This window comes from Mobula hypostoma, chromosome 22 (genome assembly GCF_963921235.1).
Source record: "Mobula hypostoma chromosome 22, sMobHyp1.1, whole genome shotgun sequence".
Lineage (NCBI taxonomy): Eukaryota > Metazoa > Chordata > Chondrichthyes > Myliobatiformes > Myliobatidae > Mobula > Mobula hypostoma.
The window spans coordinates 55,687,880-55,709,876 of NC_086118.1; the positions used below are offsets into that span (position 1 = coordinate 55,687,880).

Genomic DNA, 21,997 nt, shown 5'->3' on the forward strand with positions numbered 1-21,997 from the left:
GCCAACCCTCAAACCCTGCCTCCCATATAAGTCCCCACCTTAGATTCCTCCATATACCTGTCTAGTAGTCTCTTAAACTTCACTAGTGTATCTGCCTCCACCACTGACTCAGGCAGTGCATTCCATGCACCAACCACCCTCTGAGTAAAAAACCTTCCTCTCATATCCCCCTTGAACTTCCCACCCCTTACCTTAAAGCCATGTCCTCTTGTATTGAGCAGTGGTGCCCTGGGGAAGAGGCGCTGGCTATCCACTCTATCTATTCCTCTTATCATCTTGTACACCTCTATCATGTCTCCTCTCATCCTCCTTCTCTCCAAAGAGTAAAGCCCTAGTTCCCTTAATCTCTGATCATAATGCATACTCTCTAAACCAGGCAGCATCCTGGTAAATCTCCTCTGTACCCTTTCCAGTGCTTCCACATCCTTCCTATAGTGAGGTGACCAGAACTGGACACAGTACTCCAAGTGTGGCCTAACCAGAGTTTTATAGAACTGCATCATCACATCGCAACTCTTAAACTCTATCCCTCAACTTATGAAAGCTAACACCCCATAAGCTTTCTTAACTACCCTATCCACCTGTGAGGCAACTTTCAGGGATCTGTGGACATGTACTCCCTGATCCCTCTGCTCCTCTACACTACCAAGTATCCTGCCATTTACTATGTATTCTGCCTTGGAGTTTTTCCTTCCAAAGTGTACCACCTCACACTTCTCCGGGTTGAACTCCATCTGCCACTTCTCAGCCCACTTCTGCAATCTATCAATGTCTCTCTGCAATCTTTGACAATCCTCTACACTATCTACAACACCACCAACCTTTATGTTGTCTGCAAACTTGCCAACCCACCCTTCTACCCCCCATATCCAGGTGGGGTCATGACACAATGTTACTAGGCTCTCTATCTTCTTGTGCTTCGTTTTGTTATGTGAGATCTGGCCTACGATGATATCATCTGCAAACACGTAGATGGGGTTAGACCAGAATCTGGCCAGGCAGTCGCAAGCATACATGGAGAAAACTGCCTGGTTTCACTGCATGCTTTCTTTCCATGATGCACTTCCTTTTGTTCTATCATTGTACACCGCAACATATTTTTAGTTTTTGTATCTGTACTGAAACCGTCTGTTTTCTTACACAGAAGCTTCCATTCACAATTCCTGAGTTGGTTCAGGCATCGCCTTGCCGAAGTTCTGATGGTATACTGTACATGGGTGAGTGAGTGTTATCTGTTTGGTACTATCAGAATGTGATTGTCCTCATTTGCAGTGTAATTGCAAATTATAATCTTATTTATTTAGAGATACGGCGTGGAACAGGCTCTTCCAGCCCAATGAGCTGCACCGCGCAGTAATCCGCCTTGATCACAGGATAATTTACAATAACCAGTTGTCCTACTAACCAGTGTGTTTTTGGAATGTGGGAGGAAACTGGAGCACCCGGAAGAAACCCACACATTCACGGGGAGGAACATAGAAACTCCTTATGGATGACATCGGTATTGAACTCCAAACTCCAACCCAAGCTGTAATAGTGTTGCACCAACCGATACGCCACCAGGCGCCTAAGCATAATGTTATTACAGTGCCAGCGACCCAGATTTAATTCTGCCACTGTCTATAAATAGTTTGTACGTTCTCCCATGACTGCGTGGGCTTCCTCTGGGTGCTCTAGTTTCTTCCCACATTCCAAAGAGGTACCTGCCTCTACCACTAGCCCTGGGAGCATGTATCATGGACCTAACACTCGCTGTGGGGAAAATTCCTCTGACCGCCCTCCTATACCCTCCAATCATCTTAAATGTATGCCTGCTTCATATTAGCCATTTCTTTCTCTGGCTGTCTACTTGATCTATGCCTCTCATCTGTACACCTCTATCAAGTCATCTCTCATCCTCCTTCACTGCAAAGAGAAAGCTCTTGCTCATCAAGCCTATCGTCATAAGACATGCTTTCTAGTCTAGGCAGAATCCTGGTAATCTCCTCTATAGTCATAGTCATACTTTATTGATCCCAGGGGAAATTGGTTTTCGTTACAGTTGCACCATAAATAATAAATAGTAATAGTGTGGCGACCCACTTTCTAGTGCACACGAACCGGCTCACAACAGCGCGCGTAGGCAGAGGGCCGGCACCAGAAAGGGCGCCAGGCCATCTTCACCAGCAGGGAGAAAATCCCGCGCGCGGAAAGGGTCTGCGAATATGCATTCCCCACAGCAATCCCGCCCCAGGGAGGGCGGGAATGGGAAGGCTTTAAAAGCAGGCCGCGAAGTTTGAATAAATCTCTTTCATCACAACTCTAACTCACCGACTCCGTGTGGTTATTCTAGCGCTGTGTGTAGCACACCGCTACATTTGGTGACCCCGACGGCCCAAACGATATTTGGGCCAGAGATGACCGACACCGCATTTGTTCACGCAGTTTCGTTACAACTGCCAGGCTTTTGGCCGCGGAAACCCCGTCTGTGGTTGGAACAGGCAGAAGCACAATTCCGCATTCGGCAGATAACCTTGGAGTCCACTCACTACTACTACGTGCTGAGCTCCCTCGACCAGGAGACAGCTGCACAAGTTGAGGAGTTTATACAGTCGCCTCCGGAGAATGGCAAATACACAGCATTCAAAGCCCTGCTCATAAGGACTTTTGGACTCTCACGGCGCGAACGAGCTGCCTGCTTACTGCACCTGGATGGTTTGGGAGACAGGCCGCCATCGGCATTAATGAACGAAATGCTGGCCCTGGCTGAAGGACACAAACCCTGCCTCATGTTTGAGCAGGCGTTCCTAGAGCAACTGCCCGAGGACATACGCCTGCTGCTGTCCGACGCAGATTTCAGCGACCCCCGGGAGGTGGCGGCCCGAGCAGATGTGCTGTGGAATGCCAAGAAGGAGAGAGGGGCATCCGTCGCACAGATCACCAAGCCGCGTGCCCAATGGCAGACCAGACCAGGCCCAGCAGCAGAGCCCAATGAACAATGGTGCTTCTACCACCAGCGGTGGGGCACAGAGGCCCGCCGCTGTAGACCACCCTGCAAATTCCCGGGAAACACCAGGGCCAGCCGCCGCTGATGGCTACGGCGGCTGGCCATCAGGACAGCCTCCTGTACGTCTGGGACAAGCAGTCAGGACGCCGATTTTTGGTCGACACTGGAGCAGAGATCAGCATTTTACCTCCAACGAGTTACAACACCCGCAACAGAGAACCGGGACCCACCCTGAGGGCCACAAATGGCAGCACAATACGAACCTACGGCACCCGCACGGTGCGGCTACAGTTCAGCTCCAGCCGGTTCACGTGGGACTTCACACTGGCCGCCGTGGCCCAGCCACTCCTGGGGGTGGATTTTCTGTGAGCCCACAGCCTGCTGGTCGACCTGCAAGGGAAGCGACTCGTCCACGCCAAGACTTTTCAAACGTTCTCCCTGGGTGAAGCAAAGTTGCCAGCCCCACACCTGGACTCCATCACACTGTCCAACGATGAATTCACCAGGGTCCTGGCGGATTTCCCATCAGTACTGACACTGCAGTTCACGGCAGCCATGCCCAGACACGGAGTACAGCACCCCATCCCGACCCAGGGACCACCCCTCCATGCCCGTGCTCGAAGGCTTCCCCCGGACAAACTCCGACTGGCGAAGGAGGAGTTCAAGAAGGTGGAGGAATTGGGGATCATATGACGGTCCGACAGCCCATGGGCCTCCCCCCTGCACATGGTGCCCAAGGCAACGGGGGGCTGGAGACCATGCGGTGACTACCGCAGGCTGAACGAGGCTACGCCAGACCGCTACCCTGTGCCACACATTCAAGACTTCGCAGCAAACCTACATGGCGCAAGGATCTTTTCCAAGGTAGACCTCGTCCGGGGATACCATTAAATCCCTGTACATCTGGACGACATCCCCAAAACAGCACTTATCACCCCGTTCGGACTTCTCAAATTCCTCCGAATGCCGTTTGGTCTAAAGAATGCCGCACAGACTTTCCAGCGGTTGATGGACGCGGTGGGACGCGACCTGGACTTTGCATTCATCTATTTGGACGACATCCTCATAGCCAGCAGTAGTCGGCAGGAGCATCTGTCCCACCTCCGCCAGCTCTACTCCCACCTGAGCGAATTCGGCCTTACAATCAACCCAGCCAAATGCCAGTTCGGACTCGATACCATCGACTTCCTGGGCCACAGGATTACTAAAGACGGGGCAACCCCGCTGCCCGCCAGGGTAGACGCAGTCCGCAACTTGCCCCGACCCAATACAATCAAAGGCTTGCAGGAATTCGTGGGTATGGTGAATTTCTACCACCGTTTCCTCCCCTCAGCAGCCCGAACCATGCACCCCCGTTCACTCTAATGTCGGGTAAGGGCAAGGACATTACCTGGAACGAAGAGGCCGCAACCACTTTCGTTAAAACCAAAGAAGCCTTGGCAAACGCCGCGATGCTAGTGCACCCCAGAACGGACGTTCCTACTGCCCTCACGGTGGATGCATCCAACACAGCAGTCGGTGGAGTGCTGGAACAACTCATCGAGGGCCACTGGCAACCCCTGGCGTTCTTCAGCAAACACCTACGACCACCGGAACTCAAATACAGTGCTTTCGGCCGGGAGCTATTCGCACTATACCTGGCAATCCGGCATTTCAGGTACTTCTTAGAAGGTAGGCCCTTCACCGCGTTCACAGACCACAAACCGCTTACCTTTGCGTTCACTAAGGTGTCCGACCCCTGGTCGTCCCGCCAGCAGCGACATCTGTCCTACATCTCCGAGTACACGACGGACATCCGGCATGTCTCTGGAAAGGACAACGTTGTGGCAGACGCACTATCCAGACCTACCATACAGGCCCTGTCCCAGGGGGTGGACTATGCAGCGCTGGCAGAGGCACAGCAGGTAGATGCTGAGATCCCCAGTTACAGGACTGCAGTCTCCGGTTTGCAGCTCCAAGACCTCCCCGTAGGTCCAGGTGAGAGGACCCTACTATGTGACGTAGCTACTGGCCAACCCCGCCCCGTCGTCCCAGCAGCCTGGCGCCGGTGGGTTTTCGAATCCATTCACAACTTAGCGCACCCCTCAATCAGGACAACTGTCCGGCTGGTCGCCAACAGGTTTGTGTGGCATGGACTTCGTAAACAGGTCAGTGAATGGGCCAAAACATGCATGCAGTGCCAAACAGCCAAGGTGCAGCGGCACACCAAGGCTCTGCCGCAGCAGTTCGAACCCACCCGCCGGAGGTTCGACCACATCCATGTGGATATCGTGGGGCCCCTGCCAGTGTCACGAGGAGCGCTGTACCTCCTAACTATGATGGACCGGTTCACCAGATGGCCAGAGGCAGTCCCGCTCACCGACACCACCTCCGAATCCTGCGCCCGAGCACTGATCGCAACCTGGGTAGCCTGCTTCGGGGTACCGGCCCACATTACCTCCGACAGGGGTGCCCAGTTCACCTCCAGCTTGTGGTCAGCTATGGCCAACCTTTTAGGAAGCAGCTACATCACACAACTGCCTACCACCCACAGTCGAACGGACTAGTGGAGCGTTTCCACCGTCACCTGAAGTCGGTTCTCATGGCCCGCCTGGAGGGGCCTAACTGGGTGGACGAACTTCCCTGGGTCCTGCTCGCAATCCGCACGGCGCCCAAAGAGGATCTGCACACCTCGTCGGCCGAGTTGGTGTACGGCGCACCCCTGGTCGTCCCAGGAGAGTTCATACCAGCCCCAAGGGGGCAAGAGGAAGAACCCACAGCAGTCCGGGACAGACTACAGGAGAGGCTCGGTAACCTGGCCCCCATCCCCACTTCACAGCACGGACAGAGCCCGACTTGTGTACCCAAAGACCTGCAGAACTGTAAGTTTCTTTTTGTACGACGGGGCGGACACCGGGCACCGCTACAGCGGCCCTACGAGGGGCCGTTTAAGGTGATCAGGAACAACGGGTCCACGTTCGTGCTGGACATTGGGGGGAGAGAGGAGGTTTTCACGGTGGACCGACTCAAACCAGCCCATGTGGACTTGGCACAGCCGGTCTAGGCTCAGGCACCGTGGCGCAGGGGCAGACCTCCCAAACAGAGGCCGATCCAGACGCTGGACATTGGGGGAGGTATCGCCTGTTCTGGGGGGGCAGGGGTTATGTGGCGACCCACTTTCTAACACACACGAACCGGCTCACAACAGCGCGCGTAGGCAGAGGGCCGGCACCAGAAAGGGCGCCAGGCCATCTTCACCAGCAAGGGGAGAATCCCGCGCGCGGAAAGGGTCTGGGAATATGCATTCCCCACAGCAATCCCGCCCCAGGGAGGGCGGGAATGGGAAGGCTTTAAAAGCAGGCCGCAAAGTTTGAATAAATCTCTTTCATCGCAACTCTAACTCACCGACTCCGTGTGGTTATTCTAGCGCTGTGTGTAGCACACCGCTACAATAGAACCATAAATAGTTAAATAGTAATATGTAAATTATGCCAGTAAATTATGAAATAAATCCAGGACCCTCCTATTGGCTCAGAGTGTCTGACCCTCCAAGGGAGGAGTTGTAAAGTTTGATGGCCACAGGCAGGAATGACTTCCTATGACACTCAGTGCTGCATCTTGGAGGAATGAGTCTCTGGCTGAATGTACTCCTGTGCCCAACCAGTACATTACGTAGTGGATGGGGGACATTGTCCAAGATGGCATGCAACTTGGACAGCATCCTCTTTTCAGACACCACCGTCAGAGAGTCCAGTTCCATCCCCACAACATCACTGGCCTTAGGAATGAGTTTGTTGATTCTGTTGGTGTCTGCTACCCTCAGCCTGCTGCCCCAGCACACAACAGCAAACATGATCGCACTGGCCACCACAGACTCGTGGAACATCCTCAGCATCGTCCGACAGATGTTAAAGGGCCTCAGTCTCCTCAGGAAATAGAGACGGCTCTGTCCCTCTCTAAAGCTTCCACATTCTTCCTATTATCTTATGCATCCAGATCTGTGAGTGGAGGAGAGGACATTTGTGATAGGTATGAGACAAAAGGGTCAGCCTCTCTGACAAAAGGTTTGTGGTGTTGGAGATGGAGAGGACAACACTGTTACAGTGCTGGTATAGTCCAGGTGCCACAGTGATGTCTGTCACTGATACACTGTACTCAATGGCTTTAAACTGCCATTTAGGAGGTGGGTTTATTCTATCAGAGAACCAGCCAGCCAAAAGCTGATAGTATAACATGGATGTGCAGAGCAAGATTCTGCTGATCTAGGAACTTGAAGCTCTCAACCAAAAGGATGTTAGGGCGGCAAAGGAGCATAGTGGTTAGCGCACTGCTTTACTGTACAGGCGAGCCGGGTTCAGTCCCCACTGCTGTTTGGAGTTTGTACATTCTCCCCGTGAACGTATGTGGTTTCCTCCCACACTCCAAAGACCTACGGTTGGTAAGTTAATTGGTCATTGTAAATTGTCTCGTGATTAGGCTAGGATTAAATCGGAGGATTCTGGGCGGCGTGGCTCAAAGGGCCTGAAGTGTGTATTCTGTGCTGTATCTCAATAACCAAATAAATAGATGTTTTCTTTAGTGGTAGAGTCAGACCAGAGGGCACAGCCTCAGATTAGAAATTCCTTTAGAACAAAGATGAGTAGGAATTTCTTTAACCAGAGAATGGTGAATTTGTGGGATTCATTGCCACAGGCGTCTGTGGAGGCCAAGTCATGTGGTATGTTTGCTAGGTTCTTGATTAGTCAGGGTGTCAAAGATTAGAGGGAGAAGGCAGGAGAATAGGGTTGAGAGAGATAATAAATCAGCCGCGATGGAATGGTAGAGCAGACTCGATGGGCCAAATAACCTAATTCTGCTCCTATGCCTTATGGTCTTATAGGAAGGAATTTGTTTCTTTTTGCTGATGCCGTTTGATAATTGTGAGGGATAAGATACTCCATTTTATCAGCGAGTTGAACACAATTCTAAAAAATGCAACCAGATCTTAGATTTCGAGAAGATGATTCAAGTTTAGTTTGGCCTGATTATCATCTGTGAGTTATCATGAGGTTATCTGACTTTCAAACTCTTTTAGTCAGGCTGCATTCTATTTATAGAAAGTTCTTGGCAAGAGACGATTTGAGTAATGGCTGTTAAATAGTCGGACATCTGATTAGACCAGGTACAGTAAATTATTAACAAAACCTCATTAATGTGGTTTACTGATCGTGAGATTACATTCAAATGCAGACTGGGAGTAGTATTTCCACAGCTGTAGCTGAACCAGAGTTATAAATGGGGGTTGCAGGTGTTCTTTTTGATAAGTAAATAAAGCTGGTGAGAAATATCTTTTTTACTGAATTTAGGAAATGTTTATTTATGGTACAGAACTGTTTCAGTAGGTGGAGTTCAAAGTGCTGTCTAATCATGTGACTTGCTCGAAATTAAAAGATGAAAGAATTGAAAGAATGTTAAAACATCAGAACTCACAAAGCCATCATTTGATCATCTTGTCCTTTTACATTATTCCTGATGAAGGTTCTTGGCCCGAAACGTTGACTGTTTATTCCTCTCTATCAATGCTGCCTGACTTGAGTTCCTCTGGTATTCTGTGTGTTTTGCTCTGGTTTTCCAGCATTTGCAGAATCTCTTGTGTTCGTAGTTCATAATCCAGTTTGCTAGTCCCATTAGCTGCCTTTGGCCCCCATCTCTCTAAACCTTTTCTAGCAATGTACTGGCTCAAATATCTTTGAGTAGTTGTGTTTGTACTTGCCCCCAGCAGTCCCTCTGGCAGCTCATTCCATCTACTCAGCATCCTCTGTGTAGAAAAGGTTGTCCCTTTGGTGAGAAGCTGTTGTTTCCAATAGTGACGCAGTCCAGGACCAGAGGAGGCAGCCTCAGAAGAGAAGAACATATCTTTAGGACAGAGATGAGGAGGAATTTCTTTAGCCAGAGGGTGGATGAGTCAGTGGAATTCATTGCCACAGACAGTTGTGGAGGCCAAGTTATTGAGTATGTTTAAAGAGGGAGGTTGATAGGTTCTTGATTAGTAAGGGCATCAGGAGAATGAAGTTGAGAGAGAAAGTAAATCAGTCATGGTTGAATAGCAGAGCAGATTCAATGGGGCAAGTACCCTAATTCTGCTCCTGTGTCTTTATGGTCTTTAATTATATGCCAGTTTTATTCTGTCCTCAGGAAAAAAGCAGGATATCTGGTACGTTGTGGACCCGATAACTGGTGTAAAGCAGCAGACTTTAACAGCTTCTTTTGCAGAGAGCATGTGTCCATCAACACCCCTGCTATACCTCGGACGTACAGGTAAAATACCGTAGGTGTTTTACTTTATAAATGTTTTATAATGTATTAGCCACCCCAGAGATAAAGCCAAACTGATATAATTCAAAAGTTCAAAGTAAATTTATTATCAAATACATATGCTGTCATATACTACCTTGAGATTCATTTTCTTGCAGGCATTTACAGGGAAATAAATACAATATAATTTTAAGAAAAACTATACATAAACAAAGGCTGATAAATAATAATTTTTCATGATGCTGAGATGCGTTATAGGACGTGCTGGGACACATCATCAGCGATGTACCTGTTATATACATAGGCTGATCGTATGCATATAAATGACAACTAGGTGATGTGTGTGTAGTGGTGTGGGTGAGTTAATGGGTGGAGGTATTGATCAGCCTGACAACTTGGGGAAATAACAGTTTTTAAGTGTTGCCTCTTTGGTGGGAGTGCATAAGCAGGGCGGGTGGGATCTTTCATGATAGTGCTGGCCTTTTTCTGGCACTTTTCTGTATAAATGCACATCATGTACGTATGTATAATTTTCTTTATGTCAGCATTTCTGAGACAAAAGCAAAAAATGCCGTTAGAACTCCGCAGTCAAGTAGTTTTTGTGGAAAAAGAAATCAGTTATATTTTTGATCAATAATTCAGGTTGTAAACATTCTTAAAGATTGATAAGGTAGATGAGGAGTTTAATGTTTTCTTTGGCTCTGATATATAAAACCAAAGGTCGGAAAATTAAATAAAAGTAGGGGGAGAATCATTCGGGACTCAGATTAGAAGAAATCTGATGTTTAAAACTAGGAGTCACAAAATTAAATGAGGGGGTCAATCACTCAGAAGAAATCTGATATATTTTGAATCTTTGGAGTGAACCCTATCGTTGAACTATTCCCACAACTTATGGACTCACTTTCAAGGTTTTTTCATCTCATGTTCTTGAAATTTATTGTTTATTTATTATTATTATTATTTCTTTCTCTTGTATTTGCACAGTTAGTTGTCTTTTGCACACTGGTTGCCTGCCCTGATGGTGCGGTATTTCATTGATTCTATTATGGTTTTGGATTTATTGAGTATGCCTGCAAGAAAATGAATCTCAGGGTTGTGTATGGTGATGTATACTGTATGTACCTTGATAATAAATTTACTTTAAAATTTGAATTTTGAATTCTCAACCCAAGAGGCAGCTCATTCACTCAGTACATTCAAAACAGATTATTTCGGTACTAAGGGTATCAAATATTTTAGAATTGGTGCAGGGAATTTCTACAGAGATAACTGATCTGTCCTGGCAGAGCAAGCATAGCAGTCAACTGGCCACTGACTCCCATTTCTCATGTACTGGTACAAGGTTTGTATTGTTTTTGCTCCATGTGGGTGACTCCGGCTCCCTCTAGTGGCTGCCCGAGCTTCTATATCTGCTGAGCCACATAGGCACGGGCACTAAGCAGATTAAGGAAGCGGTGGGGATGCAGGTAAGATTAATATTTCTGAAGCCACTGGGAAAAACTTGTATTGTCATGGTGATTGCTAGCAGTGATGTGTCTGGAATAAGGGAACAAAACTTCAAGCTGAGGCTCTCTTTGGGCAGGTACTGGAGAGGAGTGGGAACTAGTGGAACAGTGTTGTCGGTATTTATCAGGTGAGAAGGAAAACAGCGTGCCTTGGAAAGAGAGTTATGTTATTTTTAATGGGGGATGTCATTTAAGTGATATGGCAGAGAAACTGAGATACATTGATGTGCATCGCATTCAGAACTTCAAAGTTCAAAGTAAAATTCATTATCAAGGTATGTATATTAACATATAGTACCTGTGATTTATTTTCCTACAGGCATTTACAGGAAAATAAAAAAATACAATAGATTTCTGCAAAACTATATATAAACAAACACTAACAAACAATCAAAGTGCAAGAGAAGACAAATTGGGCAATCAAAAATAGTACTGAGAACATAAGTTGTAAAGAATCCTTTAAAAGTGAGTCTGTAGGTTGTGGAGTCAGTTCAGTGTTGAGGTGAGTGAAGTTATCCACACCAGTTTAGGGGCCTAATGGTTACAGAGCAATAACTGTTCCTGAACCTGGCAGTGTGGGACCCACACTCCTGTTCGTAGCAGAGAGAAAGGGGCACGGTCTGGCTGGTGGGGTCTTTGATGATGGATGCTGCTTTCTGGAGGCAGTGCTCCTCGTAGATGTACTCAGTAGTGCCCTAGTTCAGTTAGAGCAAGGAATACAGGTGTATCAAGGAACTCCGACACAATCTGGATGAAATGTAGTTTAATGTCCTTGGTCTACCACCTGTAGGTGGAAACAGCTTTCCTTTTGAGCAACACACATAGAAGTTGCTGGTGAACGCAGCAGGCCAGGCAGCATCTCTAGGAAGAGGTACAGTCGACGTTTGGGGCCGAGACGCTTTGTCAGTCCTGAAACGTCGACTGTACCTCTTCCTAGAGATGCTGCCTGGCCTGCTGTGTTCACCAGCAACTTTTATGTGTGTTGCTTGAAATTGCAGATTTCCTGGTGTTTGAGCTTTCCTTTTGAGTTCAGTTTATACTTGATTGTCTGAAAGAGTCATTGCATGCTAACACAGATGATTTTTTCAGAGTACACGATCACCATGTACGACACTAAGAACCGAGAGCTGCGATGGAATGCCACCTACTTTGATTATTCTGCTACCCTACCGGATGAAGACACGGAATACAGTAAGAGTGCTTTCACTGTGTGGCTACATGTTCCAGTGTCTCTGGGTCGGGATCCACAGGGGCTTTTGAAAACTGTTATGCCACAGAGTTTATTTGTTCAAGGGGATAAGCCAGTGACTTGGGAAGCACTTTTCTCACCCCAAACCTCCCTGCGCTTTGTGGCTTTGAGGACTGATAACAGTCAGCCACAGTACTGAAGATCTGGATTCTGTGAAAGCATGCTTCTTTCCCTGAACGGCATTAGTGAGCTAGACCATGGGTTCCCAATCTGGCCTCCATGGACCCCTTGCTTAATGGTATTGGTCCATGGCCTAAAAAAATGTTGGGAGCCTCTGAAATAGAGTATCTTTGATTGCAGTGGTTATTGTGCCTGCTGCTAGGTTTACAAAGCTCTTCAAAACAGACAGAGTTTTAAATGCCATTTATGCCGACACCATTGATCTAGCAGATCATATGAATGAAACCACCTCACCTATGTGATCTGATCCATACACTGAGGCGGACAGTAGCGTGGTGGTTAGCGCAGAGCTTTGTAGTACCAACTATAAGATCGAGGTTCGGTTCCCACTACTGTTTGTAAGCAGTTTGTATATTCTCCCCATGACTGTGTGGGTTTCCAGGTTTCCTTCCACATTGGGGTGGCACAGTACCGTATTTGTTAGCACAATGCTTTACAGTCCAGGTGACCGGGGAGTTCCATTCCCTCCACTGTCTGTAAGGAGTTTGTACGTTCTCCCTTTGACCACGTCGGTTTCCTCTGGGTGCTCTGGTTTCCTCCCACTGTCCAAAGATGTACCGGTTGGCAGGTTAATTGGTCATTGTAAATTGTCCTGTGATTAAGCTGGGATTAAATCAGGGGTTGCTGGGTGGTGCGGCTCAAGGGGCTGGAAGGGCCTTCCCCACGCTGTATCTCAATAAAATAAAAATTCAAAAATGACCAATGTGCAAAAGAAGACAAACTGTGCAAATCACAAACAAATCTGAGAACATGAGCTGTAACGAAAGTGAGCCTGTGGGTTGTAGATTCAGTTTAGAGTTGTGATGAGTGGAGTGGTCCATTTCGGGTCAGAAGCCTGATGGCTGTAGGATAGTAACTGTTCGTAAACCTGGTGGTGTGGTACCTAAAGCTCCTGTATCTCCTACCCGATGGTAGTAGTGAGAAGAAGGCATAGCCTGGCCTGGAGTGGTATGAATGGCTGGCACAATCCTCGCTGATTTGATTTGACGCAAACAACACATTTCACTGTATGTTTTGATGTGCATGTGACAAATAAAGCTAATCTTTCTAGTCTCTTTAAAACTCCCCTCCTTTCAGAAATGCTACACTTTGTCTCCAACGGAGATGGCCTGGTGGTGACTGTGGACAGTGAGTCGGGTGACATTCTGTGGATTCAGAATTACGCGTCTCCCGTGGTGGCTGTGTACATCTGGCAGAGGGAAGGACTGAGGAAGGTGATGCACACCAATGTTGGCATCGAGACACTTCGCTACCTCACCTTCATGTCAGGAGAGGTGGGCCGAATCACAAAGTGGAAATATCCCTTTCCAAAGGAGACGGAGACCAAACAAAAGCTGATGTAAGTGCACTTTTGCCATTTGTTGAGCTAGTGTGTGCATGACCACACTGTACGGGTCTCCCTCGGCGTAACAATGTGGACTGGAGCTGCCGGCTGATTCAGTAACTCACTTAATCAGAATTAGGTTTATTATCACTGACATATGTCATGAAATTTGTTGTTTTGCAGCAGCAGTCAGAGCAATACATAAAATATACTATAAATTACAATAAGAATATGTATATTAAAAAATTAAATGGGTAATGCAAAAATAGTGAGGTAGTGTTTCATTCTGTTCAGAAATCTGATGGCAGAAGGGAAGCAGCTGTTCCTAAAACATTGTGCTCCTGTACTTCCTGATGGTAGCAGTGAGTAGAGGGCATGTCTGGGGTGGTTAGAGTTTCTAATGATTGATCCCACTTCTTGAGGCATCACCTTTTGAACATGTCCTGCACAAGGACTCCCAAGTGTATCTGCACCTTTGATTTTCTTTTTGAATTTTCTGCCCATTTACAAAATAGACTACATTCCTTCTGCCAAAGCGTATGACCATGCACTTCCCTACATTATATTCCATCTGCCACTTCTTTGCCAGTCCCCTAATCTGCCTAAGTCCTTCTGCAGACACCCTGCTTCTTCAGCAATATCCCTGCCCTTCCACCTGTCTTCACGTCGTCCACAAACATGGCCAAGAGCCATCAATTTCCTCATCCAAATCATTGATATTCAATGTGAAAGAACCAGTCCCAACACTGACCCCTGAGAAACACCATTAGTTAGCCAACCAGAAAAGGTCCCCTTTATTCCCATGGGCTCTTATTTTGTTAAGCAACCTGATGTGCAGCACTTTGTCAGAGGCCTTTTGAAAATCCAAATAAACGATATCCATTAACTGTCCTTTGTTTATCCTGCCTATTATTTCCTCAAAGAATTCCAACAGATTTGTCAAGCAAGATTTCCCCTTTAGAGAACCATGCTGACTTCAGCCTATCTTACCATGTGCCTCCAAATACCCAGAAACCTCGGCCTTAATAATAGACTCCAAAATCTTCCCAAGCACTGAAAGCAGGTTAACTGGCCTACAATTTCCTTTCTTCTGCCTTCTTCCCTTCTTAAAGAGTAGAGTGACATTTGCAATTTTTTGGTTCCCAGGAACCATTCCAGAATCTAGTAATTCTTGAAAGATCATTACTAATGCCTCCGCAATCTCTTCAGCTCGCTCTTTCAAAACCCTGGGGTGTAGTCCATCTGGTTTGGGTGACTCTACTTTCAGACTTTTCAGCTTCCCAAGCACCTTCGCCTTAGTAATAGCAGTGACACTCACTTCTGCCCCTTGATTCTTTCACATTTCTGGCATTGTTAGTGTCTTCCATAGTGCGGACTGACCCAAAATACTGATTAAGTTCCTCACCATTTATTTGTATGCCATTACTACCTCTCCAGCATCATTTTCCAGCAGTCCAATATTCACTGTCATCTCTCTTTTACTCCTTATATATCTTAAAAAAAAGTTTTGTATCTCTTTTATATTATTGGCTAGCTTACCTTCATATTTAATGTTTTTTTCTCTTTATAGCTTTTTTAGTTGCCTTCTGTTGGCTTTTAAAAGCTTCCCAGTCCTCTTCCTTCCCACTAATTTTTGCTATATTATATGCCATCTCTTTTACATTTATGCTGTCTTTTGACTTCTCTTGTTAGCCGTGGTTGCCTCATTCTCCCATCTTTGGGATGCATTGTTCCTGTGCCTTCCAATTTGACCCCAGAAACTCCAGCCATTGTTGTTCTGTCATCCCTGATGGTGTTCCCTTCCAATCAACTTCGGCCAGCTCCTCCCTCATGCCACTGTAATTCCCTTTACTCCACTGTAATAGTGATACATCTGACTTTATCGTCTACCTCTTAAACTGCAAGGTGAATTCTATCATATTATGATAGGATTTCTTTACCTTAAGCTCCCTAATCAAATCTGGTTGATTACACAACACCCAGTCCAGAATTACCTTCCTCTTGGTGGGCTCAACGACAAGTTGTTCTAAAAAAACATCTTGTAGGCATTACACAAATGCCCTTGCTTGGGATCCAGCACCATCCTGATTTTCCTAGTCTAACTGCACATTAAAATCCGCCATGACTATTACAACATTGTCCTTTTTGTTACATGCCTTTTCTATCACCCACTGTAGTTTGTATCCCAATCCTGGCTACTATTCAGATTCCTGTATTTAACTCCTATCATGGTCTTTTTATCCTTGACATTTCTTAACTCTACCCACAAGGATTCGGCATCTTCTGTTCCTATGTCACCTGTTTCTAATGATTTGATTTCATACTTTTACTAACAGAGCCATCGTACCCAATCTGCCTACCTGACAGTCCTTTCAATATAATGTGTATCCTTGGTGCTTTTTGCCTTTTTTTTCTCGGCGGGCAGCAATCAACATAGGGCCAATAAAAAGAAAGGAGGTGTAGGCTGAGTAGGCCATTGTTAGAGTGGTTCTGCTTTGGCTCAACAGGCACAGGCAGAGGTTGTAAGAAAGTTTCTAGTAATTCTTTTTCTCCATTAGCACATTGCTAGTGCACTGAGAATGGAATGGGAGGTCATGATGTGTCCTTTTGTGTAATGTAGGAAATTTGGGAAACCTCCTGTCTCCCTGATGCCTACATCTGTATGAAGTGCATGGAGCAGCAGCTCGATGACCTTTGACTCATATGGGAGACTAAGAAAGTGATAGATAGGAGCTACAGGGAGGTAGACACCCCTAGTTTGCAGGAGGCGGGTTCCTGGGAAGAGGCATCCAGTACAAAGTACCCCTGTGGCAGTCCCCTCAATAATATGCATATCGCCTTGGATACCGTTGTGGAGAGAATGACTTACCAGGGGAAGCCGTTTAAATCTTGCGCAACATCATCAGCTGAGGAGCTCTTGTGCTGACTGACGCCTGCTTAGCAAAAAAATACTATGAACATGAGCTGTAAAGAGTCCTTGTAAGTGAGTCAATAGGCTGTGGAAAAGTTCAGAGTCGTGGTGAACGTAGTTATTCACGTCAGTTCAGGAGTCTGATGATTGTAGGTAATAACTGTCCCTGAAGCTGGTGGTGTGGTACCTAAGGCTCTTGTACTTCCTGCCCAATGGTAGTAGTGAGAACAGAGCATTGCCTGGATGGTGGGGTCCTTGATGATGGATGCTGCTGTGTGTTTTATGTTGTGTCTCCATGTTGCCTTCCAGCAGCATTATAAAACAAAAGAAATGATAGGCTACTAAAAATATTAGCACAGGTCACCAAGGAGGTAGGTTTTTCCGGAGTGTCTTAAAGGAGAAAGGCAGGGAGATGTGAGGAACTGAAGGTATGGGAACCTTTGGATATTTGAGGAACATTTTAGGAACAGTTTCTTCCCCTCTGCCATCAGATTTCTGAACAGACAATGAACCCACGAGCACTACTTAATTATTTTTACTCTTTTTACACTACTTAATTTAAGTTTTTAATAGAAATATTTCTTATTGTAACTCATGGTATAAGTTATGTCTGCACTGTACTACCCTCACTAAACAAATTTCATGACATACATTGATGATGGCGTCGACTCAGGCCTGAGAGGCCAGCGTCGGGCATTTCCATGCCTTACAAGGCGCAGATTGGAAGGCTTTGTGGGGCGCTACTCCTTGCACAGACATTTCGCGGTATTTTTCTTTTTTTTATTTTACGAGGTCGAGTTGTGAGCTCAATACTCAACCTGGCACAGATGGAAAGCGTACTCGGGAGTGGGCCGACTGGATTCAAACCCGGGAACCTCCGTTCCGGAGTCCGATGCTGATATCACTGGGCTACCAGCCAACCAACATTACGTCGTACATTGACATACATTATGTCAGAGATAATAACCCTGATTTTGATTCGGTCAACTAAGTATAGTATTTTCAGGGTATTTTACCTTGGGATAATTTGGTTGATGTACCATATACATTTCAGTCTATTTTTCTTGATTTTGATTTGTACTCCTCAAAGGAGTACAAATTACCTTAAAGCATCCTCATTGTCTGCACGTTAAACCAGGCACGGGTGGAAATCTTTATTATTATTATCAGTTTCAGTGTGGAACGCTGGCTGCAGTCCTGACAGTTTCACCAAAATTACTGCCATGAAATCTGCCCTGACTTTGTCATTGATATCCACAAGATTGATTATGAATAAACCACACACAGAAGAGATTCTGTACGTACTGGAAATTCAGAGCAACACGCACAAAATGCTGGAGGAACTCAGCAGGTTAGGCAACATCTATGGACCGGAATAAACGGTCAACGTTTCGGGCCAGGACCCTACATCAGGACTCTGAAGCATCGACTGTTTCTTCCCGTTTATAGATGCTGCCTGTTGAGTTCCTCCAGCATTTTGTGAGTGAATTAACCGTACTTTCGTTCCAAAATAATTAATTGCCATAAAGTATTCCTACTTGGAATGAAAAATTTTAAAGTTTAATATTCAAGAGGTTTTGAGGAAAAATTTAATAAACAACAAAGGAGATTGTATTGATATGGTGAGATGTAAAAGTGGAACATTTAATCAACAAGTCATTGGTGGTACTTGTGGCTGAATGATGGCTGTTCTAGCTAATTTATGTCACTGCGTATGCTCTTTGAGATTTCTGATGGCTTGAAGAACTTTTCCTTCTTATTTTCTCTTCTCTTAGGCCGACTCTTTATGTGGGAAAATACTCCGCCAGCTTGTATGCCTCATCATCTTTGGTCCACGAAGGAGTGGCTGTTGTGGTAGGAAACTGGAGTTTAATGTACCTAAGCACAAGGTTCTACATTAAATAGTGACCGCGGGTTAGATTTTTGTTTAAAATGTCCAACAGTAGTTAGTATATGGTGGATATATGAGTTATAAGCACAGACTCCAATTCCTTGGTCTCTGCAACTGGGTGGTGGACTTCCTGACCAACAAATCTCAGATGGTCACCTAGAAAACAAGGACATTTGTGTCAGAATGTGGTTTCTAGATTTCATTTCGGTATTCAATGCTTTTGTCCCTACACTGTCGAAGTACACCACTGTGTAGCTAACCAACAGACCTCATAGTTAGGATCAGGTATTATGCCATGAGCCCCTCCCATTCACCGAGGGGTCTGTGGATCCCTAGATGGGAACCCCTGGTCGAGATGCACAAATGCTCTTTCCTCTCCATTATCCTCAACACAGGTGACTCCAGGTCTGTGTGCTGAGCCAGTTGCTGTACACTCTGTTCACACGCGACTGCATGGCCAAACTCCTGACTAATCACTGATAACACAACAATCGTCACCAACAACGGTGAGACAGCTTACAGGGAGGAGGTGGAAGAGTTCAAGGCCTGGTGCCAAGCAAATAACCTTTTCCTCAATGTCAACCGGACAAAGGAGATGGTTATTGACTTCAGGAGAACTTGCACCACTCACACCCCTATTTACATCGATGGCACAGCAGTGGAAACTGCAACAGTTTCAAACTCCTGGGAATATTTATCCTGCACTGCCTCTCATGGTCTCAGAACACATTCTGTACAATCAGGAAACCTCACCAATGCCTCTACTTTCTGAGGAGGCTCTTTTCCCTAAGCCCCTAGCTTCAGTGAACTTCTCCCCAGTAAATACGAACGAAGTCTTCATTTGAGACCTTGCCTAAGTCTGATAACTCCACTTATAGACCACTCTGAACCTTAAGGGGACTTGTTCTCTTTCTAGATTCCCTTTTAATGTACAAACATATTTATAGGATCTCGTAGGATTCTCCTTTACCTTATCAAAGACATCTCATGAACACCAGAGATTCTGCAGATGCCTGAAATCCAAACTAACACATACAAAATGCTGGAGGAACTCGGCAGCTCAGGCAACATCTGTGGAGAGGAATAAACAATCGACATTGAAGAGACTCGGCCCTAGGCGTCAGCTGTAAATTCCTTTCTATAGATGCTGTCTGACCTGCTGAGTTCCTCCAAAAACATCTCAATATCCTTTTGTTTTTGCCCAGAGTTCATGCTTTTAACTCGTATCGTACAAAATTCTCTTCTTTTCACTAAAGTGAAAAGTGAACTGGTGAAGATTTTCTTCACTAAACTCTGCTCTGAGTTACTCTTTGACCTGTGACTGTCACCGATGTTTTTATCCAATGTGAGCTCTACCAATGGGGCTAATCCTAAATGCTGATAAAATTCAGGGTGATCAATGGATCAGAATTGGAGGTACTCTTATATTTTGGAGAATGCTGAAGGTGATTACTGAGATAATAGACTTGAAAACAAGCATCTGACCACTTGGAGAGCCTGTGTAAGTCAGCAAGCACGTGGGAAATGGGTTGATGAGATTTGATATGAGTTCAGACATGGCAAGCAGAGTTTGGGACACAAGCTAGAATGGGGGATGTCAGTCGAAGGTTGGTTAGAAAAGACCAGCCAAAAGATGATAAAAGTATAATTAAGGTTTTCTGTAATGAGTGAGCTAAGGTAGGGGCAGATGGTTGATGTTACTGAGGTGGAAGTAGGTGTTGTAGATGGTGGGATGAATGAATGATACAAAATAGATGATTATAGATTTTTCCTTCTATTTTTAACTCTCTTTCTGTTTTCACAGCCACGAGGCAGTGCATTCCCGTTGCTTGAAGGTCCTAAAGCAGAACATGTTACGATCACAGGTCACGGAGAGTGTGATACCACTCCCAGCATTGACGTGAAATTCACATCCGGAGTCAAAAGCACAATTGATTACCTGCGGAACCAGTGGTTTCTGATAGGTAAGAAGAACTGTGGTGGCAATGCCCCCTGGTGGACATCAGGAAGTAGTAGCATTCAAAGCACCCAGTGACAATGGCAATGTCTGTGTCCCTGGGGAAGTCGAGCTCTGTACAAGGTCCCACGCGATGGCTGCGGGACTCCGGGACTGCAGCGAGGAAGCTAGAAATGCCGTACTGGTGGGAAATGGCGCAGTGTTGTACCTGGTTAGAGACACTGCATCACAGCACCAAAGACCTGGGTTCAATCCTGACTATGAGCAGTCTGCAGGTTCTCGATAAACTGAATCAGAATCCGGTTTATTATCACTGATGTATGCTGTGAAATTTGTTGTTTCATGGCGGCAGTATAGGGTAGTACATAAAAATTACTATAAGTTACAATGAGAAATATGAAAAGTATTGCAGAAAGGGAACAAAATAGAGAGGTAGTGTTCATGGAAGTTTGGTTGATCACTGAGCTTGGCAAAATGTTTACAACCATCTCGGCTCTGATCGAGAAGCCATCATCAGTGCGCAGTTGAGGGTGTTGTCTCCTCAGAATGCCGGTTCCGTAGTGTTCATAGGTTCATGGACCATTTGAAAATCTGATGCAGAAGGGAGGAAGCTGTCCTAAAGCATTGAGTGTGTGTCTTCAGGCTCCTGTACCACCTTTCTGATGGTAGCAATCACAATAGGCCACGTCCTGGTTGGGGGGGGGGTCCTTCATGATGGCTGCTCCGCTTTTGAAGCATCACCTTTCAGTTATTAATTTTATTTAACAATATAGTACAGAGTAGGCCCTTCTGGTCCTATGAGCCGTACCACCCGGCAACCCCTGACCACCCTGATTTAACCCTAACCTGATCGTGGGACAATTTCTTTCTTTCTTTTTAAATCTTTTTATTGAGTAAGTATACAAAAAAGGTAAGCCATATAAACATTAATACAATGTTAAAGTATAATAAAATTCCAAAAGATATAAATACCAAAAAGAAATTACTACAAACAATGTAATTTAAACATAAGAAACCAAGATAACATAATAGTATACTAAATTTTATATATATCAATGGAAAAAAAAAGAAAAAAAAACCCCCAAAAAAAAACCCACCGTGCAGCTAACTAAAAGCAAAGCAAAGCAATGGGCTAACTTGAAACCAAACAGAGTTAAACTTAAAATCACGTCCTCAATCCCGACCTCCATTAAAAACAGTGAAAAAAAAAACAAGAAGGGTAAATATTACATTAAATGAAAATATCGAATAAAAGGTCCCCAAATCTGTTCAAATTTAAATGAAGAATCATAAAGGTTACTTCTAATTTTCTCCAAATTCAAACATAAAATCGTCTGAGAAAACCAAAAAAAGGTAGTTGGAGCATTAAGCTCTTTCCAATGTTGTAAAATACATCTTTTCGCCATTAAAGTAAGAAATGCAATCATTCTACAGGCTGAAGGGGAAAGATTACTAGAAATTTTAGGTAGTCCAAAGATAGCAGTAATAGGGTGAGGAGAGATATCTATATTTAATACCTTAGAAATAATATTGAAAATATCTCTCCAAAAAGTTTCCAAAGCAGGGCAAGACCAAAACATATGAGTTAAAGAGGCTATCTGCCCCAAACATCTATCACAGAAAGGATTAATATGCGAGTAAAAACGCGCTAACTTATCTTTGGACATATGTGCTCTATGAACCACTTTAAATTGAATTAGGGAATGTTTAGCACAAAT

The 21,997-nt window shown here is 45.4% G+C and overlaps 1 protein-coding gene across 1 annotated transcript in view; it reads left to right on the forward strand.

Moving 5' to 3' along the window:
* Positions 1-21,997, forward strand: part of LOC134336423 (serine/threonine-protein kinase/endoribonuclease IRE1-like) — a 124,516-nt gene that overhangs the window by 60,791 nt on the left and 41,728 nt on the right. Inside the window, exons 5-10 of the mRNA XM_063030641.1 lie at positions 1,145-1,217; positions 9,140-9,262; positions 11,857-11,958; positions 13,274-13,535; positions 18,207-18,285; positions 20,127-20,286. Coding sequence (XP_062886711.1) covers positions 1,145-1,217; positions 9,140-9,262; positions 11,857-11,958; positions 13,274-13,535; positions 18,207-18,285; positions 20,127-20,286 — 799 coding nt within the window. The remainder of the gene's footprint in view (positions 1-1,144; positions 1,218-9,139; positions 9,263-11,856; positions 11,959-13,273; positions 13,536-18,206; positions 18,286-20,126; positions 20,287-21,997) is intronic.